The sequence below is a fragment of the Calidris pugnax genome, unplaced genomic scaffold (assembly GCF_001431845.1).
Source record: "Calidris pugnax isolate Ruff unplaced genomic scaffold, ASM143184v1 scaffold147, whole genome shotgun sequence".
Lineage (NCBI taxonomy): Eukaryota > Metazoa > Chordata > Aves > Charadriiformes > Scolopacidae > Calidris > Calidris pugnax.
In genome coordinates this window covers 3,787,954-3,809,242 of record NW_015092359.1, presented here as the reverse complement: position 1 = coordinate 3,809,242, position 21,289 = coordinate 3,787,954, and the positions used below count along the sequence as shown (strand labels likewise).

The 21,289-nt window shown below is 50.5% G+C and overlaps 1 protein-coding gene across 1 annotated transcript in view; it reads left to right on the top strand.

The window, feature by feature from the left end:
* The window catches only part of ACSS1 (acyl-CoA synthetase short-chain family member 1), a 64,410-nt gene that overhangs the window by 496 nt on the left and 42,625 nt on the right, over positions 1–21,289 (top strand). The window contains exons 2-3 of the mRNA XM_014962371.1: positions 5,672–5,768; positions 21,032–21,231. Of these exons, the coding sequence (XP_014817857.1) occupies positions 5,672–5,768; positions 21,032–21,231 (297 nt within the window). The remainder of the gene's footprint in view (positions 1–5,671; positions 5,769–21,031; positions 21,232–21,289) is intronic.

The window sequence follows — 21,289 nt, the reverse complement described above, 5'->3', positions numbered from 1 at the left end:
CCCCGCATCCCCCCCGCAAGCCCCGGGAGGGGGGCAGCCATCCCCCCGGGGGGTCGCCCCGTCGGTGCCGCCCGGATCCTGCCGTCGGGACGGCCGGGAGATTTCCCACCGGGGTCGTTTTCGCCCCTCTTTTTTTGGGGGGGGAGGAGGGGGTAATAAAATCCCCGAGGATTTGGGTTGGGGGGGCTCGGAGGAAATCTGCCGGGGAGCGGGGAGAGGAGTCCCAAGCCGGGGATGACCCTCCCGGAGCCGCCCTCCCTGGCGTTGCTTCCCCCGACGGCCACCCATGGCTTCGGGTGAGAGCCGGCCCCAGCTGGATAAAATACAGGAGTGGGAGCAGCAGGTGGAGGGAGGTCATCCTGCCCCTCTGCTCTGCCCTGGGGAGGCCCCATCTGGAGCATTGGGACCAGTTCTGGGCTCCCCAGTTCCAGAAGGACAGGGAACTGCTGGAGAGGGGACAGCAGAGGGCTACAGAGATGATGAGGGGCCTGGAGTGTCTCTCTAATGAGGAGAGGCTGAGGGACTTGGGTCTTTTTAGTCTGGAGAAGAGAAGGCTGAGGGGGGATCTGATCAATGCTTATAAATACTTAAAGGGAGGGTGTCAGGAGGATGGGGCTGGTCTTTTTTCAGTGGTGCCCAGGGACAGGACAAGAGGAAATGGGCACCAACTTGAATAGAAGAAGTTCCACCTAAAGATGAGGAGGAACTTCTTTCGTGTGAGGGTGGCAGAGCCCTGGCAGAGGCTGCCCAGGGAGGTGGTGGAGTCTCCTTCTCTGGAGACATTCAAAACCCACCTTGGACACGTTCCTGTGCACCCTGCTCTGGGTGGACCTGCTTTGGCAGGGGGTTTGGACTAGATGATCTCCGGAGGTCCCTTCCAACCTCATGTGATTCTGTGGTCTTCAGGTCTGAGTGGGGTTGATAAGGACATTGTGTATTATCAGTGAGTTTGCAGGTGACACCAATTTAAGGTGTTGATCTGTGTGAGGGTAGGGAGGCTGTAAAAGAGAGACTCAGATGGATCGGATCGATGGGCCAACGTTAATGGGCCAAGTGCCAAGTCCTGCCCTTGGGTCACACCAACCCCCTGCAGTGACCTGGGGGTGTTGGTCAACTGTTGGCTGAACATGAGCCGGCAGTGTGCCCAGGTGGCCAAGAAAGCCAATAGCATCCTGGCTTGTATTAGAAACAATGTGACCAGCAGAAGCAGGGAGGTGATTGTCCCCTGTACTCAGCACTGGTGAGGCCACACCTGGACTATCGTGTCCAGTTTTGGGGCACCTCAATCCAAGCGAGATCTTGAGGTGCTGGAGCAGGTGCAGAGGAGGGCAACGAAGCTGGTGAAGGGCCTGGAGAATAAATCTTATGAAGAGCGATTGAAGGAGCTGTGGGACTGTTTGGTTTGAGGAAGAGGCGGCTGAGGGGAGACCTCATCACTCTCTGCAGCTACTTGAAAGGACACTGTAGAGAGGTTGGTGCTGGTCTCTTCTCACAGGTAATTAGAGATAGAACAAGAGGAAATGGCTTCAAGCTGCAACAGGGTAGGTTTAGACTGGAGATTAGGAAACAATTCTTCACAGAAAGAGTGGTCAGACACTGGCACAGGCTGCCCAGGGAGGTGGTTGAGTCCCCATCCCTGAATGAGTTTAAGAGCCGTTTAGATGTGGTGTTGGGGGATATGGTGTAGGGGAGAACTTTGTAGAGTAGGGCTGATGGTTGGACCCGATGATCCCAAGGGTCTTTTCTAACCTGAATGATTCTATGATCCCTGGCACCACGCCGGCAGGGATGCCTTGACCTCGCCGATGATCCCAAGGGTCTTTTCTAACCTGATTGATTCTATGATCCCTGGTACCACGCCGGCAGGGATGCCTTGACCTCAGCTGTGCCACCCTCAACCCCAACAGCTGGGTGCTGGTTGGTCCCATGGTAGGCTCCACAGCAATGACGAGAAGGTGAACCAAAGGTGGGGGATGTTGTGAATCCCAGCCTTTTACGGTGGAAGCCGCAGCCTCTTTTCTGCCTTAAATGGGGAGCTGGGTTTTTTCCTCCAACTTCACTACTTATGTGAAGGGAGAGACAAAAGTCCAAACCATCCCCAGGTTTTCCAGGGAACACAGGGGAGCATCTCCTCCAGGAGATGATTCCCAGCAGTGGATCCCAGGTTGATGGAGGTGTGTGTACAGCCCTGCTTCCAGCACCCAGCGATCAGAGGGATTTTACCCAGACTTCTTTTTTCATTGATTCCTGTTGAAAGGAAGTTCTTGTCTGAGCACAGAGACTTTTGGGGATCTGTTTCTTTCCTCTGTAGAGCGGGATCAGCGCTTTCTTCTGGATCCCATGGGGGTCAGGTATCTGAAATCCAGGTGTTGCTGGGCCTGAGTTTAGATCGTGTCTTGGGTCTGGTTCTTCAGCAGGCACTAAATGCCGCTTAGTTTTCTTTGCATAGGTAAAAAATAAATCATAGACCTCTGAAACGTGGTTGCAGGGGATTAAACAGTTTTGCTATTGCTGGTTTTCATCTTTTAAGGCACGATGAAGATGTTACTCGGCCACAGCTGAGTCTCCTTCTCTGGAGACATTCAAAACCTGCCTGGACACGTTCCTGTGCAACCTGGTCTGGGTGGACCTTCTTTGGCAGGGAGGTTCTAGATGATCTCCAGAGGTCCCTTCCAACCCCATGGGATTCTGTGATTCTGAGTGGCTTGTTTTCTGCCTGGAGGCTCTGATTTTATCCCCTGAGCTCTTTATTTGAACACTGGTTACAGAAACACGGCAACAGTTCAGGTCCCTGGTCCAGAGCATCCCATGTGCCCGTCTCCCAACACATCTGGACCACGGCATTGAGTCATCTGCTGCTTATTGCTTGGGGAGACCTGGCAGTAGGGTTTGGGGAAATTCTGAGCTTCAGTGCTTTGGGGTTTACTGCATCATAGCTCCTGGCCAAGGAGAATAACCCAACAAACTACTGTGCTTCCAACCAGGGCATTGGGTTCTCAGGAAAACGTCTGACCAAAATGAATCCTTTCAAAGCGTGGAGGAGGAGGAGGCAGCAGCAAATGAATCCTTTCAAAGCGTGGAGGAGGAGGCGGCAGCGAGAAAATGTCTGGAGAAACCATTAAGGTAGAATAGTGAGGGGAAGGTCACTAAATTCTATTCTGTAAAATGAGCAAAAGGCTCTTGTAAGCCTGAAATCAGGAAGGAAATAATAGCACGTAGCCCTGGTTCACCTGCCCGTTCTTCTCTGTGCAAAGAGCTCAAGCTACGGCTTGGCCCAGCTGGGGCTTCCTGCAGCAGGAATTCCCTCTGAAGGCCAGCAAAGCTGCTGATGAGTAAGAAATGTGATTTACTGTGGTGTGGCGCAATACCTGAGGGTGTTGCTGCAATGAGCTTGGAGGTGGGAGTTGCTAAGGGTCACGGACCAAGCCGCAGCAGATCCAGTTACCTATGGACGGAGGACGGTGGAGGAAACCAGTGTTTAACTGCTTAAAGCATTCCCTGTTAGACCTTTTGTCCTTCCCTATCGCATTAAAATGGCCTAAGAAATGGCTCTTTATCTCATTTATTTTTATAGTATTGCTGCAGGAACTTACATTAAAAAATTAAAAGCTTCAAACAGCTGAAGAGCGCTTTTTCATGTTTTTGAGGTGGCCAGTTGTTCGTGTCATGGAATACGCCAAATTTTGAGGGATTTCTCTCTCTGTGCGCCTTTAGGGGCTTGTTTCACCCTCTGGGTGGTGGTGTAAATCAGCTGTGATCACAGAAGTCATCACAGAGCACCTGGAGCTTACTCCTGGGCTCCCGTTGCCTTAAACCTCACAAATTGTGACAGCAATAGGCAGCTTTTCTTGCACTTAAAATCATCTGCAGAAATGAAATCATTTCCTGCCAGAATTAATGTTTCCAGGAAATATGATGAGAAACTCAGCAGTTATTTTAAGGGCTCTCTCTTGAGTTATACAGCAGTCTGCCTGACTGGTTTTTAATGGTTGTCTATTGAAATAAAGTAACTGCCTTTGGAAGATTACAATGAAAGGAGTAAGTGTAGTTTGGGTGTGGAATTAATTCTTTATCCAAGGTTAATCTCTAACCATCAGGCAAGCTCCTGCCGAGCGTGCAGGCAGGTTTCTTGGGTGGATTCTTCAGGGTGGGATTCTGAAGTGCTGGAGCATGTCCAGAGGAGAGCCACCAAGCTAGTGAGGGGTCTGGAGAACAAGTCATAGGAGGAGATGCTGAGGGAACTGGGCATGTTTAGTTTGGAGAAGAGGAAGCTGAGGGGAGACCTCATTGCCCTCTACGACTCCCTGCAAGGAGGGTGTAGAGAGGTGGGGGTTGGCCTCTTCTCCCAAGGGAATAAGGACAGGAGCAGAGGAAATGGTCTGAAGTTGAGGGAGGTTTATGGTCTGAAGTTGCAGCAGGGGAGGTTTAAGATTAAATATTGGGAAGAATTACTTTACTAAGAGGGTGGTCAGGCACTGGAACAGCCTGCCCAGGTTTCCTCCACTTCAGGTTACTGGGGGGAGAGATGCACCTTCAGAAGGTAATTTCATACCTTTTAAGTTTTAGGAGGTGTAGTCCACAGCTTGAGACGCGTTCCTCTTTCCCCGGTGTCTGGTAATGTGTAGACGTCTGTGCTCTGTGAGTTTACCCTCGATCCTAAAGTTTTAGATATTTTCAGCTAGCTGAGATTCAGCGCTTCTGCCGTACCCTGGGATAAAGATGTTTCACGTGAGCTTTAATTAGAAAATTCAAACACCACAGCGCTAAAAATGTGAGCTGGGGAAGGCAGCCTGTCAGACTGATGCAGTGAAGTGCTCTGGGGAGCAAAAGCATCAAAAGAGCATCTTGTCTTTGTGTTGCTGGGAGCCGGGGAGAGATTTGGGCTGGTTTAAGCTTAGCTGGTGGAGCCAAGCTGAGCTGAATCAGCTGAGGCCTCTCGTGGGGATGCCACCTCTAGGGCAGCTGTACCAATTAACCCTAGTATTTGTAGCATTTGCATCCTACAGAGATGGCAAAGGACAGCTTAACCAGTGCTACAAATGCTGTCACTCACAGGATCACAGAACCACAGAATCTTCATGGATGGAAGGGACCTTTGAGATCATTGAGCCCAACCACACACACACACACACAAAAAACCTAACCAAAAAACCACCCCAAAATCCCCCCAAAAAACCCCTACAAACAGACACAACCCAACAATCTCGGGCACTAGAGCATGCCCTGAAGTGCCACATCTACACGTTTCTTAAATCCCTCCAGGGATGGTGACTCCACCACCTCCCTGGGCAGGCTCTTCCAGTGCCTGACCACCCTCTCAGGAAAGTCATTCTTCCTAATATCTCATCTAAACCTCCCCTGCCACAACTTCAGACCATTTCCTCTGGGCCTGTCACTCCCCATGTTATAAATGGGTGTGTGGGCTTACAGAGCAACTTGAATACAGAATCATAGAATTGTCTAGGTTGGAAGGGACCTTTAAGATCATCTAGTCCAACCATCAACCTAACTCTGGTAAAAAAAAAAACCACCAAAAGAAAACCATACACACACACACACACACACACACCCCCAATTACTAAACTATGTCTCTAAGCACTATGTCAACCCATCTTTTGAAAACCTCCAGGTGATATGACCAGGCTTCCTTCAAACCTCTGCTTTCTTACAGTAAATTGCTTGGATCGGCACGTCGAAAAGTCTCCAGACAGAGTGGCTTTGATTTGGGAGAGAGATGAGCCTGGCACTGCAGTGTATGTCACCTACAGGTAATGGCACCTTCTCAGGAGGCTTTACGAGGCTGGGCGATGGGGTGGGGTGGGGAGAAGAGCCGCTGCTCTGAAATTGCTCCTCTGTGAAACTCTGCTTTCTTTTAAACTCTGGTTTTTTTTTTTGCTCCAGCACGTAGGACATGCAGCTGCGGAGCTGGCGGCTGGGTTGTGGTGTCGTGATGAGAGGGGGTCCCGAGAAATGGGAGGCACCTTCCCACCCAGGAGTTTCACTGAATTTCACTGAATTTTTTTAGAGTTGGAAGGGACCATAGAGATCATCTAGTCCAACTCCCCTGCTGAAGCAGGATTGCCTAGAGCTTGTCAGAGCATGTTACTCAGGAGCATCCAGGCGGGTCTTGAAAATCTCCAAGGAAGGGGACTCCACACCCTCCCTGGGCAGCCTGTTCCAGGGCTCTGTCACCCTCACCGTGAAGAAGTTTCTCCTCATATTTGAGTGGAACCTCTTATGTTCCAACTTGTGCCCGTTGCCCCTCGTCCTCTCAGTGGGAACCACTGAAAAGAGTCCAGCTCCCTCCTCCTTCAACCCTCCCTTGAGATACTTGTAGGCGTTGATAAGGTCTCCCCTCAGCCTTCTCTTCTCCAGACTAAAGAGTCCCAGCTCTCTCAGTCTCTCCTCATAAGGGAGATGCTCCAATCCTTGAATCATCTTTGTTGCCCTTTGCTGGACTCTTTCTAGTAGTTCCCTGTCCCTCTTGAACTGGGGAGCCCAGAACTGGACGCAGGATTCCAGTTGTGGCCTCACCAGTGCAGATTAGAGGGGGAGAATGACTTCCCTTGACCTGCTGGCTACACTCTTCCCTATACAACCCAAGATACCATTGGCCTTCCTGGCCGCAAGAGCACACTGTTTACTCATTGTCATTTTACTGTCCACCAGGACCCCTAGATCTTTCTCTTCAGTAGTTGCCTCTAGCAGGAATGATATAGTTCCCTTGGGCTCTTCGTGGCGAGGGCTCCCTCATCTTAGGCACCTGCATAATTAACATACAACAGGGGGAGAGGTACCGTGGATGTAAATCAGTGACAGTTTTCAATCTGAAAACTTCAGGTGGAGATTTGGCATCATCTCCTGGTTATGGCGTACCCTTATACCTTATTATAGGTTATACCTATATTATAGGTATATATATACACCTTAATAATTAATAAGTATACCTTAATAAGTATACCTTATTGTAGGTTGCAGTGTACCCTACCTGTAGATTCCCTCTCTCTAAGTGGGGGCTTTCAGCAGAGAAATGCTTGGTTTCGTTCTCCTTGGCTCGTGTTCTCACCTGCTCCCCGTGTTCCTCTTCGCCATCCCCAACCTTGCGGCCTCTCTGAGTTGAGATTGTAGGGTTTGTTAGAATATGGCAGTTTTCAAGCATATTTCTCTTCTCCCTGCTATGTGCCCTCATTTTAGGAGACAGGCCTGTCTGGAAAAATACCTTTTTACATCATCTCTCTAGTTAAAGAAGGTTTCCCAGACTTTTGCTTTCCTTGGTATGTGTTTTAGGGAGGCAGGTATTTCATCTGCTGGATCTCAGGGAGCCCCGTGATTGATCTGCTGGGTCAAAAAGCAAAGGAGACCGAGGAAATCCTGGCATCTGACTCTTTCCCAAAATGTGTTCTGTAGCTTGTTGATAGCTGGGCTGCCTGGAGCTCCTGGAGTCTAAATAGGTTCTGGTGCTCTGGTTCGCCTCCAGAATTTATTAAAGCTCCTGAAAACATTATTCATTGGAGGGAGGAAGCTGGTCAGCAGGGAGGAGGGGATGGCTTGAGAGCTGAGTGCCACGCGACAGAAATAAACACTCTCTGATCTAAAACTGTGGAAGGAAGGGATTGGCTTTGATCTTGGTATCGCTATTTGCCAGGCTGTGTAGGCACGTTATGACATAAATGTGTTGTAGCTTGGCTGAATGCTCCCAAGCTTTGCTTTTCCCATCCTGGTGGTAGAAAAGGAGGTGGAACCAAAGGTTCCTCCCCGAGTTTGGGGTGATGTACGTACTTTTACCGCTCTCTTCATGTCCCAGGAGTGAAACTGGGGGGCAGGTCAGAGGTGGGAATTGTGCTGTGATTCACCTCAGAAGGAGGACAGCCCATCAGAGAGCATAGCTTCGTTCAAGGCATCTCTAGCCTCCCCCTTAGACACTGCCACTTGAAATGCACCGAGCTGCTCCAGACCCTCAAACCATCGTCTCAGGATCTCTCGTTTCTTTAAAAATAAACTTGTTTGTTTTTCCTGGCCGTGCCAAAATGTATTTGGACGGCAGGCATATTTTCAGCCTGAGGATCCGTGATTACTGTGGCTTGAAGACAAGTGACCCACATCTGAAAACTGCATCCCTCTTTGTGCAGCCTCACAAAGATACAGGAACCACCAACCAGAGAGAAGAATATCCAAATGACAAAAAAAAAAAAAGTTGGCAACCTCTTATTATCGAACTTCTGCTTGTGTTTGAGAGCCATGTTCCTCTTTCTGCCTGATACTCTTGGAGAGATGTGACTGCAGTTGAGTGACACGGGTTCTCAAAAGACTTTGGTCCTGTGACGTGATAAAACAGGTCACTTGATTCTCTGCTTATCTCATTGAGTCAAGGATAGCTTTCTTGCAAACAGTGATATTATTTGGGTGTGTACGCAAGGAGAGAATCAAAAGTTTTGCCTTTTCTGTGATCTTTGGGCTGCATTTTGAAAGGTTTTAAATGGTTTTTCCAAGGTGTTTTTTGGCGCTCGCCTCCCCGTGAGACTGAGCTGTGTTGAAATCTTTTTGCAGTTGTGCCGTGGTTTAGCTGGAAGTTTTGTGAGGGGAAAGCATATCGGAAAAAGAGTTGGCCCAGATGCTGTGATGCTGGTTGAATAGTCCTCTGAGAGCCTTCTGTAGCCGGGTGGTCTCTGCAGCCCAGCCTCAGTGCAGGGGTAAAGAGGGAATGAGAAGGATGCTGGACATCAGGAGGACCCAAACTCTGGTGTCTGTGCCGGAGGGGACGTGCCCCTTTCCTTAGGTTCTGGATGTGCTGTTAAGGGGGCAGCAGCCTCCAAGGTGTGTGCTAGGAAGGTAAAGACTTTAATTTGGCCAGTGCCTTATGGACCAGCCTTGAGGAAGGTCCTGGAATCAGTTTTTTATATCATCATCTGTGTGAAAGCTTGCCGCTGTGAACGTCTTCTCCTTATAGATAAGCCCTGGGTGGCGCAAGGCAAAACGTGACTGCTGGCATGGGTGCTCTCCCTTCTCCTCTGGGGAGCTGCCAGGGGCAAGAAACCAGCTGAGCGATGGCCCCGTTCCCATCACAGCCTGCCGAGGATGTAGGTGGCCCTGCAGGAAAAGGGCTGGAACAGGTGTCCTCCTCCCTGAGGAAGGGAAAGGTCTCCATCCGTGGGATCTCCTCTGTGCAGCAGCAAGAAATGCAGCTGCACTGGAAAGGGCTGTTCCAGCTCGCTCATCTTTGGGTGACACGAGAGCCTCCATGGGCTCCAGAAGCTGCCCCACTCACCACAGCGGGCAATGATCTGGAGGGGACCATGCCATGGGTCGGCCTACATCCATCCCTCTGCATCCCTCTGCACGCCGGTCAGCAAGCTGGGTTAGAATTGTAGAATGGTTTGGGTTGGAAGGGACCTTGAAGATCATGGAGTTCCAACCCCCCTGCCCTGGGCAGGGACACCTCCCACCAGACCAGGTTGCTCCAAGCCCCATCCAGCCTGGTCTTGAACCCCTCCAGGGATGGGGCAGCCACAGCTTCTCTGGGGCAACCTCTTCCAGGGTTCTGCTTGGGCAGCCGAGTTCACGTGCTCCGTGCTAGAAGAGGAATCCAAACGTCTCCTTATTGGCAAAGATGCACAAAGCCATGGGTGGAACGTTGCAGTTTTGCTTGAATGGTGGCTGCTGCCCTTAAGGAGCTTGGTTGTGATGGTCTTTTTTCCTGCTGAGTTTTGTCCTGTCTCTTCAGCTGATGTAACTCAGCCTGTCAGGAAAAAAAAAAAAAGTTCCCTCTTGGGCTTTTTTCCCCCTCTGGGTTTCATTTTTATCAAGTAGAAATTCAGCTAAGTTTCAAGTTGTCTCCTGCCTTCCTTCCCATTCAAAACTGGAGATTTTTTTTTTTTTTTTAAATTTATTTTTACTGCTTTGTGACAACAGGGCGTGCCACCCTTGTGGCAGATCGTGCCAATCTGTTATCAAGAGGTCTGGCTCCCTGGAGGCTCTAAACCACCATAAACTCACTGGTAGGGCAGTGGCGACATAGCGGTTAAACCCACAGGAGTGTGCTGCTGCGAGCAGCCAGCTGAATTTATTGGCAGAAGGGTCCAAAACCCAGCTGGAGAGTGTTTTGTCCTGCTCTGGGGAGGTTGTCAGGGCCCAGGAGCTTTGAAAGATGATTCAAGGATTGGAGCATCTCCCTTATGAGGAGAGACTGAGAGAGCTGGGACTCTTTAGTCTGGAGAAGAGAAGGCTGAGGGGAGACCTTATTAATGCTGACAAGTATCTCAAGGGAGGGTTGAAGGAGGAGGGAGCCAGACTCTTTTCAGTGGTTCCCAGTGAGAGGACGAGGGGCAACGGGCACAAGTTGGAACATAAGAGGTTCCACTCAAATATGAGGAGAAACTTCTTCACGGTGAGGGTGACGGAGCCCTGGAACAGGCTGCCCAGGGAGGGTGTGGAGTCCCCTTCTTTGGAGATTTTCAAGACCCGCCTGGATGCTCCTGAGTAACGTGCTCTAGCTCTAGGCAATCCTGCTTCAGCAGGGGAGTTGGACTAGATGATCTCTATGGTCCCTTCCAACTCTAGAAATTCAGTGAAAACCTTGCAGAGGAATTCCCCCACGCCTTGCTGAGCCTGGGTTTTAAGGGGCAGTAGATAATACAGTGCCTTGTACAAGCAGGCAGAGTGGGTGGCTGGAGATGGTGGGTTAAGCTCAGCAGGAGGGAAGGGTAAAGAGGGCAACTAAAGTTATGCCAGGTCTTCTCCTGTCCGATATGGGGTTATTTATCCTCTCTTTGGTGTTCCCTTCTTCAGGCACCTGTGAGCCAGTGTTTCCTAGCACTGCAGAATCCCAGGGCTGTTGCTAAAGGGAGCTGTGCAGAGCAATGGGCAGCAGTAATGTGTCAGCTAACTTGGTTTATTTTTTTTTTTTTTTGCAAAAGGTGGCAGGGCTGGGTCTCAGCAGAAGGCTTTTAATTTACGAAGGAGCTCACTCTTGGTGCAGAAGATGTTGCAGGCAGAGGGAGTGTCTAAAATGTAAAAAAAAAAAATCTAAAGCAGGAAAAGAAAAGCAGAAGCTGAGGGGCCAGAAATTAGGTAGCTTTGCGTAGGGTTCTGGGTGGGTGGGACAGAAGGGGTTTGGATATCTTCGTTAGCCACATCATAGCTATGCCTTCAACAAGCCAAGGGGTGGTGGTTCCTCAGCCCAAGCTGGAATAGTTGAAGTTGTATTAGAGATCACAGTGACAACTGCAGCTAGAAGCCCTGGGGGTTCTTGCTGGGCTGTGCGATGCGGAAAGTCCTTCTCATTGGCAGCAAACTCTTTCCCTTCTTTTCCAGTGTTGGCTTCCTAAGTTGAAGTTGCACGTAAATCTTGCCCAGGCTTTCAGCTTTCCCCTCTCCGAGGCAGCTCAGGGACTTTTCGCTTCCTTCACTGGAAAAGGTCACAAAGGGTTTTCCCTTCCCTTGCGCTCAGCTTAGCAATTGAACCTACAGCCAAAAGAGCCTCTTGTCGAGCTTTATATTCTTCAGTTATTCTCGGTAAAATGGAAAAAAAAAAGTTACGTTTTCCTTTTTGGTGAAAAAAAAAAAAAAAAAAAAGGAAACATTTCGGGCATTGGAACAGGCTGCCCAGGGAGGTGGTTGAGTCACCGTCCCTGGATGTGTTTAAGGGACGTTTAGATGCAGTACTGAGGGATATGGTGTAGGGGAGGACTTTGTAGAGTAGGGTAGATGGTTGGACTCGATGATCCCAAGGGTCTCTTCCAACCTCAATGATTCTATGATTCTATGTGTTTTCTCTGTTTAGCAAAAAGTGAGGGAAATGGAGGGTTAAGCTGAGGCACTGTCACAGAAGCTGCATCGAGGGGTGAATGGGTCTGTGCATTATCCTTGGGGCTGGATCATGGACCCAGGAGGGAGGGATGGGTGTGAAGACCCACCGTGTCCCAGGGGACGTGAACCCCCCTGTGGTGCTGTGGTGGTTAAGCCTAGAGGCAGGCTTTGATCTTGGCTGCTCCACAGTAGCTCACGTGGAGCAAGGGATGGGAGGTGAGATATGAGGGTGTGGGGCTGAAAGATCTGGTTTTTGGGTGATTTTTCTTTTTTTTTTTGGTTTACATTAACCTGTTGGGGGACATTTGACGTGAATTTTCAAATAGTTTCAGCCTGAACCAAGCTATGGTTCCAGGCAATAAACTGGTTGCTGCAAGAAATACTCGACCCAGCTCTAGTGCTGAGACATCTCAAGACGGCTTGAGATGAACCACCTAAGCAGGCCCTGCCAAAGTCCACGTAGGGCATTGAATATCACAGAATCATGGAATTGTTGGAGATGGAAGGGACCTTCTAGAGACCATCTAGTCCAACCTCCCTGCCAAAGCAGGGCTGCCCAGAGCACATCACTCAGGAGCATCCAGGTGGGCCTTGAAGATCTCCAGAGAAGGGGACTCCACACCCTCCCTGGGCAGCCTGTGCCAGGGCTCTGCCACCCTCACCCCAAAGAAGTTCTTCCTCAGATTGGAGTGGAACTTCCCATGGTCCAGTTTGTGCCCGTTGCCCCTTGTCCTGTCACTGGGAACCACTGGAAAGAGACCAGCTCCATCCTCCCTCAACCCACCCTTTAGATCCTTGTCAGCATTAAGAAGGTCTCCCCTCAGCCTTCTCTTCTCCAGGCTCAAGAGCCCCAGCTCTCTCAGCCTTTCCTCATCAGGGAGATGCTCCAATCCCTTAATCATTTTAAGAATATATTAGGAAAATGTCTAGAAAAGCTTTGCGAGAGGCTGCTTCCCAGAGAAGGTCTTGATGCTACTTTTTTTGGATGTAAAAAGAACTGCCTGCCTTTGTTTAGAAAGCTGCAGGCTGTCTTGCTGTGGTGAAAGATAGCGTCAGACTTCTTGGGAAAATATTTCTGCCCGGCATCCCTAAAATACGTCAGAGAAATGCCACGTGTGGGTGATGGGTTTTATGGGAGTCGTCGTTCCAGACATTGAGTGATGGGCTTTGGAAAAACATGCACCATTATGTCTGGGAGAAATACGGTCTGGTGGTTTCTGAACAGAGATGTGAAGATAGGGAGAGAAGCTCTGAGTCTGTTAGATTAAACAGAAGTTCTGGCCTGAATGGTGATCTGCTGGCTCTGCTGAGGGGAGTGCCTCGCAGGTCTTGTGCCTAGAAGGGATCCCATGAGAGGCTGAGGAGATGCCGGCATCAAGGGTGAGGGGTCGGTAGGAGAGAACAGTGTTAACGCTCAAAGTCTTGTTTGTGGGCAAAAAGGAAGCACAGCTTATATAGAGAGAGCCAAGAGCTTATTCTTAGTATAACGAAGCCCTTAACATTCTCATCTTATTAGTCAAGATGTAATTATCTCTCCAGCAGTTCCCTGTCTCTCTTGAACTGGGGAGCCCAGAACTGAACTTCCAGTTGTGGCCTCCCCAGTGCAGAGCAGAGGGGGAGAATGACCTCCCTCCACCTCCTGGCCACACTCTTCCCTTTGCAGCCCAGGATCCCATTGGCCTTCTTGGCCACAAGGGCTTGGTTTATCTGCAACAGCAATTCTTTTATTTGACCGGGTAACCATGGCTCTTTTTTTTTCTTTTTTATGCTTCTTTATCTTTTTACGCTACTATCATGGGTTTACCACCCTAGCATAATGAGGTAGTATAAAAAAAATAGTGTCTTGCTATGGTAAGAGGCCTTGAGAAGGGGAGGTGGAGGACATGGCGTGAAGGAGGACAGGTGTGGGACAACAAGAGACGGAGCACAGGCTGGCACTGATGGCCCCACACTGCAAACGACCAGTAAAAGAAACGGGGACCTGATTCAAAACCCACCTGGACATGTTCCTGTGCAACCTGCTCTGGGTGGACCTGCTCTGGCAGGGAGGTTGGACGAGATGATCTCCAGAGGTCCCTTCCAACCCCATGTGATTCTGTGATTTTGGAGGGGCAGGGTTGGGATGGGTGCAATTCAGGGGAAATCTGTCTCCAGCAGCTATCGACCCTCACAACCTGCAGTAACATTGTCTGAAAGCAAGTCCAGAACCTCCTCCATGTGTTGTACTTTTTCACCTTTCATTAATGCCCCTGCTGTCTCCCTGCCTTGCTTTGTTTTAGAAGCACATGCTGTAGATACTGTTCCTTCTCCTGGGCCAACGGCCTCACTGCCTGCGCCCAACTGGTTGCTTCTTCCCCATTTCTCAGCCTGGTATGCTTTACCCACTGGGGTGGTGGCCTTGCTGCCCGATTGGCTCTCTTACTCAATGTCCCAGTTTGAAGTAAAACCAGACCAATTTTGTATTCTGTAATCTTACATTTTAGCGAGGCCTCCTCTAACTCTCTGAAATTAATGGCATATTGTGGAGAAAACTGCTCGTTCTCAGAATGATCAGACCAACGTTTGTGCTCCGTGCCAAGGAATGGTGTGCAGAGAGGCCCTTGCTTGTACTTATTGCTATAACAACCAAGGTCAGCCAATTTTCGTTATTTGCCCCTTAGAGGGTCTGGAAAAAAAAGAAAAAGTAGAGGGGTCCCACCTGTGGGGAGGAGGGGACAGGTGACCCAAACCTGACCAACTGGGGTATTCCATCCCATCTGCCCCACGCTCGGTATAAAAGCTGAGGGATCAAAGGGTCAACTTCTTTCTTCAATGGCCAACGTCCGAAGAGGACTCTGTTCATCTGCCTTTGATCCCGATTCGTGTGTTCCTGACTCCAGAGCTGGAACCCAGTTCCCATCCCTCGCTGAGTCCAATCTGGGATTTCCCCAGTGCCTGCTGGTGATGGGACTGTCATCCCGGGAGCTTGATATGGTTTTGTATATATTGTATCTACTTCATTATTTTCTTCTCTTTTTTTTTTAAATGTATTTTAATATTAATTCTTCATGAAAATAGTTTAGTTCCTTCTAAACTTTTGAATCTCCTTATCTCTTCCTCTCCTCTTCTGAGGGGAGGGTGGGGGGAAGGGCCATCAGCCGGTCCAGTTGCCGGTGATTTGGGGCTGAAACGGCGACACTCACCCTCAGCTCCCAGGATTTTGAATCTCCTTATCTCTTCCTCTCCTCTTCTGAGGGGAGGGTGGGGGGAAGGGCCATCAGCCGGTCCAGTTGCCGGTGATTTGGGGCTGAAACGGCGACACTCACCCTCAGCTCCCAGGATCTGCTTTTTGGGGAGGTGCTGCAGGCTGTTGCACCATGGAACAGCTTTGCAGTTTCTCGGCTGCCTCTGTCCAGAGGGGCCAGGCGCTTCCTTTCGTTGCGGCAATTTCCTTCTCCTCCGGTGGCTCTGCTGAGATCCTCCTGCCCCAGGGACCGGAGAAGCTAAACCAAGGTGCCTTTCTGTTGAGCTGTCTCATCAGCTCCAGGGTGACAGTGTCTCTAGCTCTGTTCAGGGTTCTGATGCTCAAGTTAAACCAGGGGAGGTTAAGGTTGAAGATTAGGAGAAATTTCTTCACCGAAAGGGTTATCAAGCATTGGAAGGGGCTGCCCAGGGAAGTGGTGGAGTCACCATCCCTGGAGGTATTTAAAAGACGGGTAGATGTGGGGGGCTGAGGGATATGGTTTAGTGGTGGTTTTTGGCAGTGCTAGGTTGATGGTTGGACCCAATGATCTGAAAAGTCCCTTCCAACCTAGACGATTCTGTGATTGATTCCATGATGTATGTTTTCAGTAGATGTGCCTTGGTCCCAACACACCTCCTGGGTGTGGACAGGAGGCAGATCCTTCCCTGTGCACAGCCCACCAGAGTTGGGTGGCATTGCTGCTGGGCCAAGGGTGGAGCAGGGCTGGGCTTGAGGCTAGAATTGCTCTTGGCTCTTCTAACCTTGTGTGATGGAGGGACCAAAATACCAAGCTTGGCAGCTGTAGCAGGTGGGGAGAGTAATGTCCATGGTTTCCTACTGCTCGGTTCAGTCAGGTCTGTCCCCATCAGTGCAGCAACCCTGCAGGGTGCTCGTTCGCTGAGACGTGTCCAGGTTAAGTACTGGAAATGTGAACTAATTGCAGGTACTAATTGCAACTACTTGCAGGAAGAGTGTGAGCAGCAGGTGGAGGGAGGTCATCCTGCCCATCTGCTCTGCCCTGGGGAGGCCCCATCTGGAGCACTGGGACCAGTTCTGGGCTCCCCAGTTCCAGAAGGACAGGGAACTGCTGGAGAGGGGACAGCAGAGGGCTACAAAGATGATGATGGTCTCTCTTATGAGAAACTTGGGGCTTTTTAGTCTGGAGAAGAGAAGGCTGAGGGGGGATCTGATCAATGCCTATAAATACTTAAAGGGAGGGTGTCAGGAGGATGGGATCAGTCTTTTTCAGTGGTGCCCAGGGACAGGACAAGAGGAAATGGGCACCAGCTTGAATAGAAGAAGTTCCACCTAAAGATGAGGAGGAACTTCTTTCCTGTGAGGGTGGCAGAGCCCTGGCAGAGGCTGCCCAGGGAAGTGGTGGAGTCTCCTTCTCTGGAGACATTCAAACCCCACCTGGACACGTTCCTGTGGGACCTGCTCTGGGTGGACCTGCTTTGGCAGGGGGGTTGGACTAGATGATCTCCAGAGGTCCCTTCCAACCCCATGTGATTCTGTGACTGCCTGCCTGTTAGATAGCAAAAAAGTCTGTGAAGGAGTGAGGGAGTCGAGAAGGACGCCCAACACAGCATTTCTTCTACCTCCCTTTATTGAACGGGAGGGGAAGCCTGAGTTGCTGCTGCTGCAGGAGCCAGAAGACACACCTGATGCTCAGGGATTTGTGGATTTCTTTGTTGGGGTTCTTGGCTTCACCCTCCCTTTACCTTTGCGTCCGTTCCCCCGTGTGCTGCACCTCCATGGGACCTCCCAAGGGCCTTCCCATCTCGCCCTTTCAGAGCACGAGGTAGAAAGCAAAGCGAATAGATCCCAGGGTGAAGACTTGGCCCTTATTGTCTATCAGCTTGCTCACACAGTCTCATTAAGCAAATGTTAAATCGGGGTTAATTGTGGAAGAAAATCCCCAGCAACGAGAGCTTCTGCCATCGTGGTCACCGGTTCCCGAATAAGCAAGTGATGCAGGGAGCTGTGCAGAAAGGATGACCTTCTGGCATTTCTGCTCAGGAGAAAGAGGCTGCAGCTCTGAAAGCCCTTGGGTATTTTCCACCGCAGATAAGTGGTTTTTATTTTGCTTTCTCACAACTGCCTCTCTGGGGCTTATTTCCCTTCCTGTGCTCTGCAGTTGAGCAGCTCGGTTTTGTTTGGGCTTGTTTTGGCTCTTTAGCATTTATCCGCATTGAAATTTTTTTCTCTAATGCGACGTCGGATGAATTCTGGACCAGGGAACGTGACCTTTTAGGACAAGGCATAAAAAAAACAAACGTTGGGTGGGAATTCATTACTGCATGGAAGTCGTTCGGTTCATGAACTTAGTAGAAGTAAGCAAAAGTAGAAGACAAATCATATGAAGAGCGGCTGAAGGAGCTGGGGCTGTTCAGTATGAGGAAGAGGAGGCTGAGGGGAGACCTCATCACTCTCTACAACTACTTGAAAGGACACTGTAGAGAGGTTGGTGCTGGTCTCTTCTCACAGGTAATTAGTGACAGAACGAGAGGGAACGGCTTCAAGCTCCAACAGGGCAGGTTTAGATTGAACATTAGGAAGGAATTTTTCACCCAAAGAGTGGTCGGGCATTGGAACAGGCTGCCCAGGGAGGGGGTTGAGTCACCATCCCTGGCTGTGTTTAAGAGCCGTTTAGAGGTGGTGTTGGGGGATATGGTGTAGGGGAGGACTTTGTAGAGTAGGGGAGATGGTTGGACTCGATGATCCCAAGGGTCTCTTCCAACCTCAATGATTCTATGATTCTATGAAAATCATACATCTATCAGACCGTGCACTTATGGAGGCAGCAGGAACATGTGTGGTCGGAAAGCGCTTGGGAAAAGGTATCGAATGCTGTGCTTCAGAGTTTAGGCTGATCTCTAGCTGTAAGGGATTAGGAGGAAATTAGGTCTGGGGTAAAGCCACTCCGTATCTGCTTTCTGCAGGCTTGTGGGTGTCTCTGCGGTGGCAGCTCCTGCCAGAGAGCAGGCACTGAGCACATCTGGCCACCTCTCTGAGCCCCTGAGCTTCAGGAGTGCTCTATTCACTCAGTGCTACAGGAATAGTCTTAAAATAAATAACATTAAAGTGCTGTGGCTGGGATTCGAGGCTCATTTTTTTTATTTTCCATCCAGAGATGGCAGGGCAGCGGTATCCCTCCAGCCATCTCTGGGGCTGTGTCACCTCACTGCCCTCAACGCTGCAGATGGAGTTTTATCCTAAAGAAGTAAGATGCCAAGTTGTTCTCAGCCCCTGGTTTTGTTATGACATTTCCAAAGTGGAGCACTTGGGCTTTGCCTATTTCCAGCTTGCATTGGTTTAAAAACAGAAACTAAACACTTTTTGATGGACCAGAAACAGCGTTTCATTTCATCTGCAGCTTAGCCACTGGCTGAAAACTGGTTTTGTTTGTTTGTTTGTGTTTTCACAGCTATTGCCAGTTCTGGGAGATAAGGATAGGTTGGAAGATTCATGCTTTATAGCTTACTATGGAATGCAGACCCCTGAAATTCATAGAGTGGTTTGGGTTGGAAGGGTCCTTAAAGATCATGGAGTTCCAACCCCCCTGCCATGGGCAGGGACACCTCCCACCAGACCAGGTTGCTCCAAGCCCCATCCAGCCTGGCCTTGAACCCCTCCAGGGATGGGGCAGCCACAGCTTCTCTGGGCAACCTCTTCCAGTGCCTCACCACCCTCACAGCAAAGAATTTCTTCCTGGTATCTAATCTAAATCTCCCTTCTTTCAGTTTAAAACCGTTCCCCCTTGTCCTGTCACTGCACTCCCTGACAAAGAGTCCCTCCCCAGCTCTCCTGGAGCTCCCTTCAGATATTGGAAGGCTGCTCCAAGGTCTCCCCGGAGCCTTCTCTTCTCCAGGCTGAACAACTCCAGCTCTCTCAGCCTGTCCTCACAGCAGAGGTGCTCCAGCCCTCTCATCATCTGCGTGGCCCTCTGCTGGACCCGTTCCAACAGGTCCATGTCCTTCCTGTGTTGAGGACTCCAGAGCTGGACACAGAGCTCCTGTATTCATTTGTGTTTTAGCAGTTTTTGGAGTCCCTGGTGATGTAGCTTACAGACGCCTAAGGGTTCCCAGGTGACGGGTTGGAGATGTGTGTGCTAGGAGAGCACCTTATGTCCTTATGAGGAGAGACTGAGAGAGCTGGGACTCTTTAGTCTGGAGAAGAGAAGGCTGAGGGGAGACCTTATCAACGCCTACAAGTATCTCAAGGGAGGGTTGAAGGAGGAGGGAGCCAGACTCTTTTCAGTGGTTCCCAGTGAGAGGACGAGGGGCAACGGGCACAAGTTGGAACATAAGAGGTTCCACTCAAATATGAGGAGAAACTTCTTCACGGTGAGGGTGACAGAGCCCTGGAACAGGCTGCCCAGGGAGGGTGTGGAGTCCCCTTCCTTGGAGATTTTCAAGACCCGCCTGGATGCTCCTGAGTAACATGCTCTAGCTCTAGGCAATCCTGCTTCAGCAGGGGAGTTGGACTAGATGATCTCTGTGGTCCCTTCCAACTCTAAAAAATTCAGTGAAATTCAGTGAAATAGAAGATGTCAGTCCCCTCTGGGCCTTGGTACTTAGTGAGTTCCTGAGCCCAGAGGACAATTTTATTCCTGGCGGATTCTGCGAGTCTTTTCCTGGCACCCGTTAAGGGGTGCTGTTCCTCCTGAGGGTCACCTCCTCCCTCGACGTGAGACCGCTCCTTAGGAGAAACTTCTTCACGGTGAGGGTGACAGAGCCCTGGAACAGGCTGCCCAGGGAGGGTGTGGAGTCCCCTTCCTTGGAGATTTTCAAGACCCGCCTGGATGCTCCTGAGTAACATGCTCTAGCTCTAGGCAATCCTGCTTCAGCAGGGGAGTTGGACTAGATGATCTCTGTGGTCCCTTCCAACTCTAAAAAATTCAGTGAAATTCAGTGAAATAGAAGATGTCAGTCCCCTCTGGGCCTTGGTACTTAGTGAGTTCCTGAGCCCAGAGGACAATTTTATTCCTGGCGGATTCTGCGAGTCTTTTCCTGGCACCGGTTAAGGGGTGCTGTTCCTCCTGAGGGTCACCTCCTCCCTCGATGTGAGACTGCTCCTCACCAGGCACAGTTACCTGTCTTCTTCTCCAAGCCCTCCCGCTGCCGGCCCGCAGAGAGCTGGTGAGGTCATGGCAGCATCTCGGTCCCCAGGGACGCCTGCAGTCGCGTTGTCCCCCGCGCAGGCATCAGAGGGAGTGTCTGTGCAAGTCCTTGCCCCACAGGCTGCTTTTTCATTCCTTTAGAGGAACATTTCTGCTGTGAAGTCAGCACGTCGCAGCGGCAGGCCCTGTGAAAAGAGCCTTTGTTCCCGTCCTTCGTGGTCCCAAATTTCTCAAGGCCGTGGTTCGACTTCGGGGCAGTGTCTCCCTTCTGCGAGGCTGCTGGGCTCTGCAGCAGAGTGGCAGTGAAGGGATCCAGAACCTGCCACTCCAGTGTCTGGGGGACTTCTCCTTTTCTTCCTTCTGCACGCAAATGCCTTTTTTTTTTTTTTTTTTTATGCTGGCAATTTAAAGAGAAGCTCCTTGTTGCCAAGTACTTCCAGCAGTTCCCCAGCACAAACGTTGCCGGGGGTCTTGGGACAAAGAGCTTCCATTTCATCTCCTCTTTATCCCACACATGTTCCCAGCAGCTTCTGTCTGAGCCTCCTGGTTGAAAAAGGCATCAAGGCAGGGCTAAAACGGACACGGACTTCTGGAGGCAGCAGGACAGGCTGCTCTACCCACTCATGATCCCAGCAGGTCCAGGCAGAGCTCTTGCTCATCCTTCTTCTCTCCCCAGTGGCAGGAGCATTCTGGCTCTCACTACACCCCAGGCCACCCTTCTTTAAGGTACAAAAGCTGGTCGTGCCCTCTGCTGCTGGTGATGACGAGGTCCAGAGGTGGTGGTGATGCCTTCCTTGGTTTCAAGTTCACCCTTTTTTTTTGGCTCCCCCGCGTAAAACGGGTTGTGTGGGTGGTGTCACAAGGTTGCTTCTGTGCCGCAGGGAACTTCTGGATCTGACTTGCCGTCTTGCCAACACCCTGAAGAAGTATGGGATACAGAAAGGGGACAAGGTGGCCATCTACATGTCCGTGTCTCCCTTGTCGGTGGCGGCCATGCTGGCCTGCGCCAGGATTGGTGCCGTTCACACTGTGATCTTCGCTGGATTCAGTGCCGAGTCCTTGGCTGGGAGGATCAATGACTGTAAGTAGAGCCAGCAATGTGTCCTTGTGGCCAAGAGGGCCAATGGGATCTTGGGCTA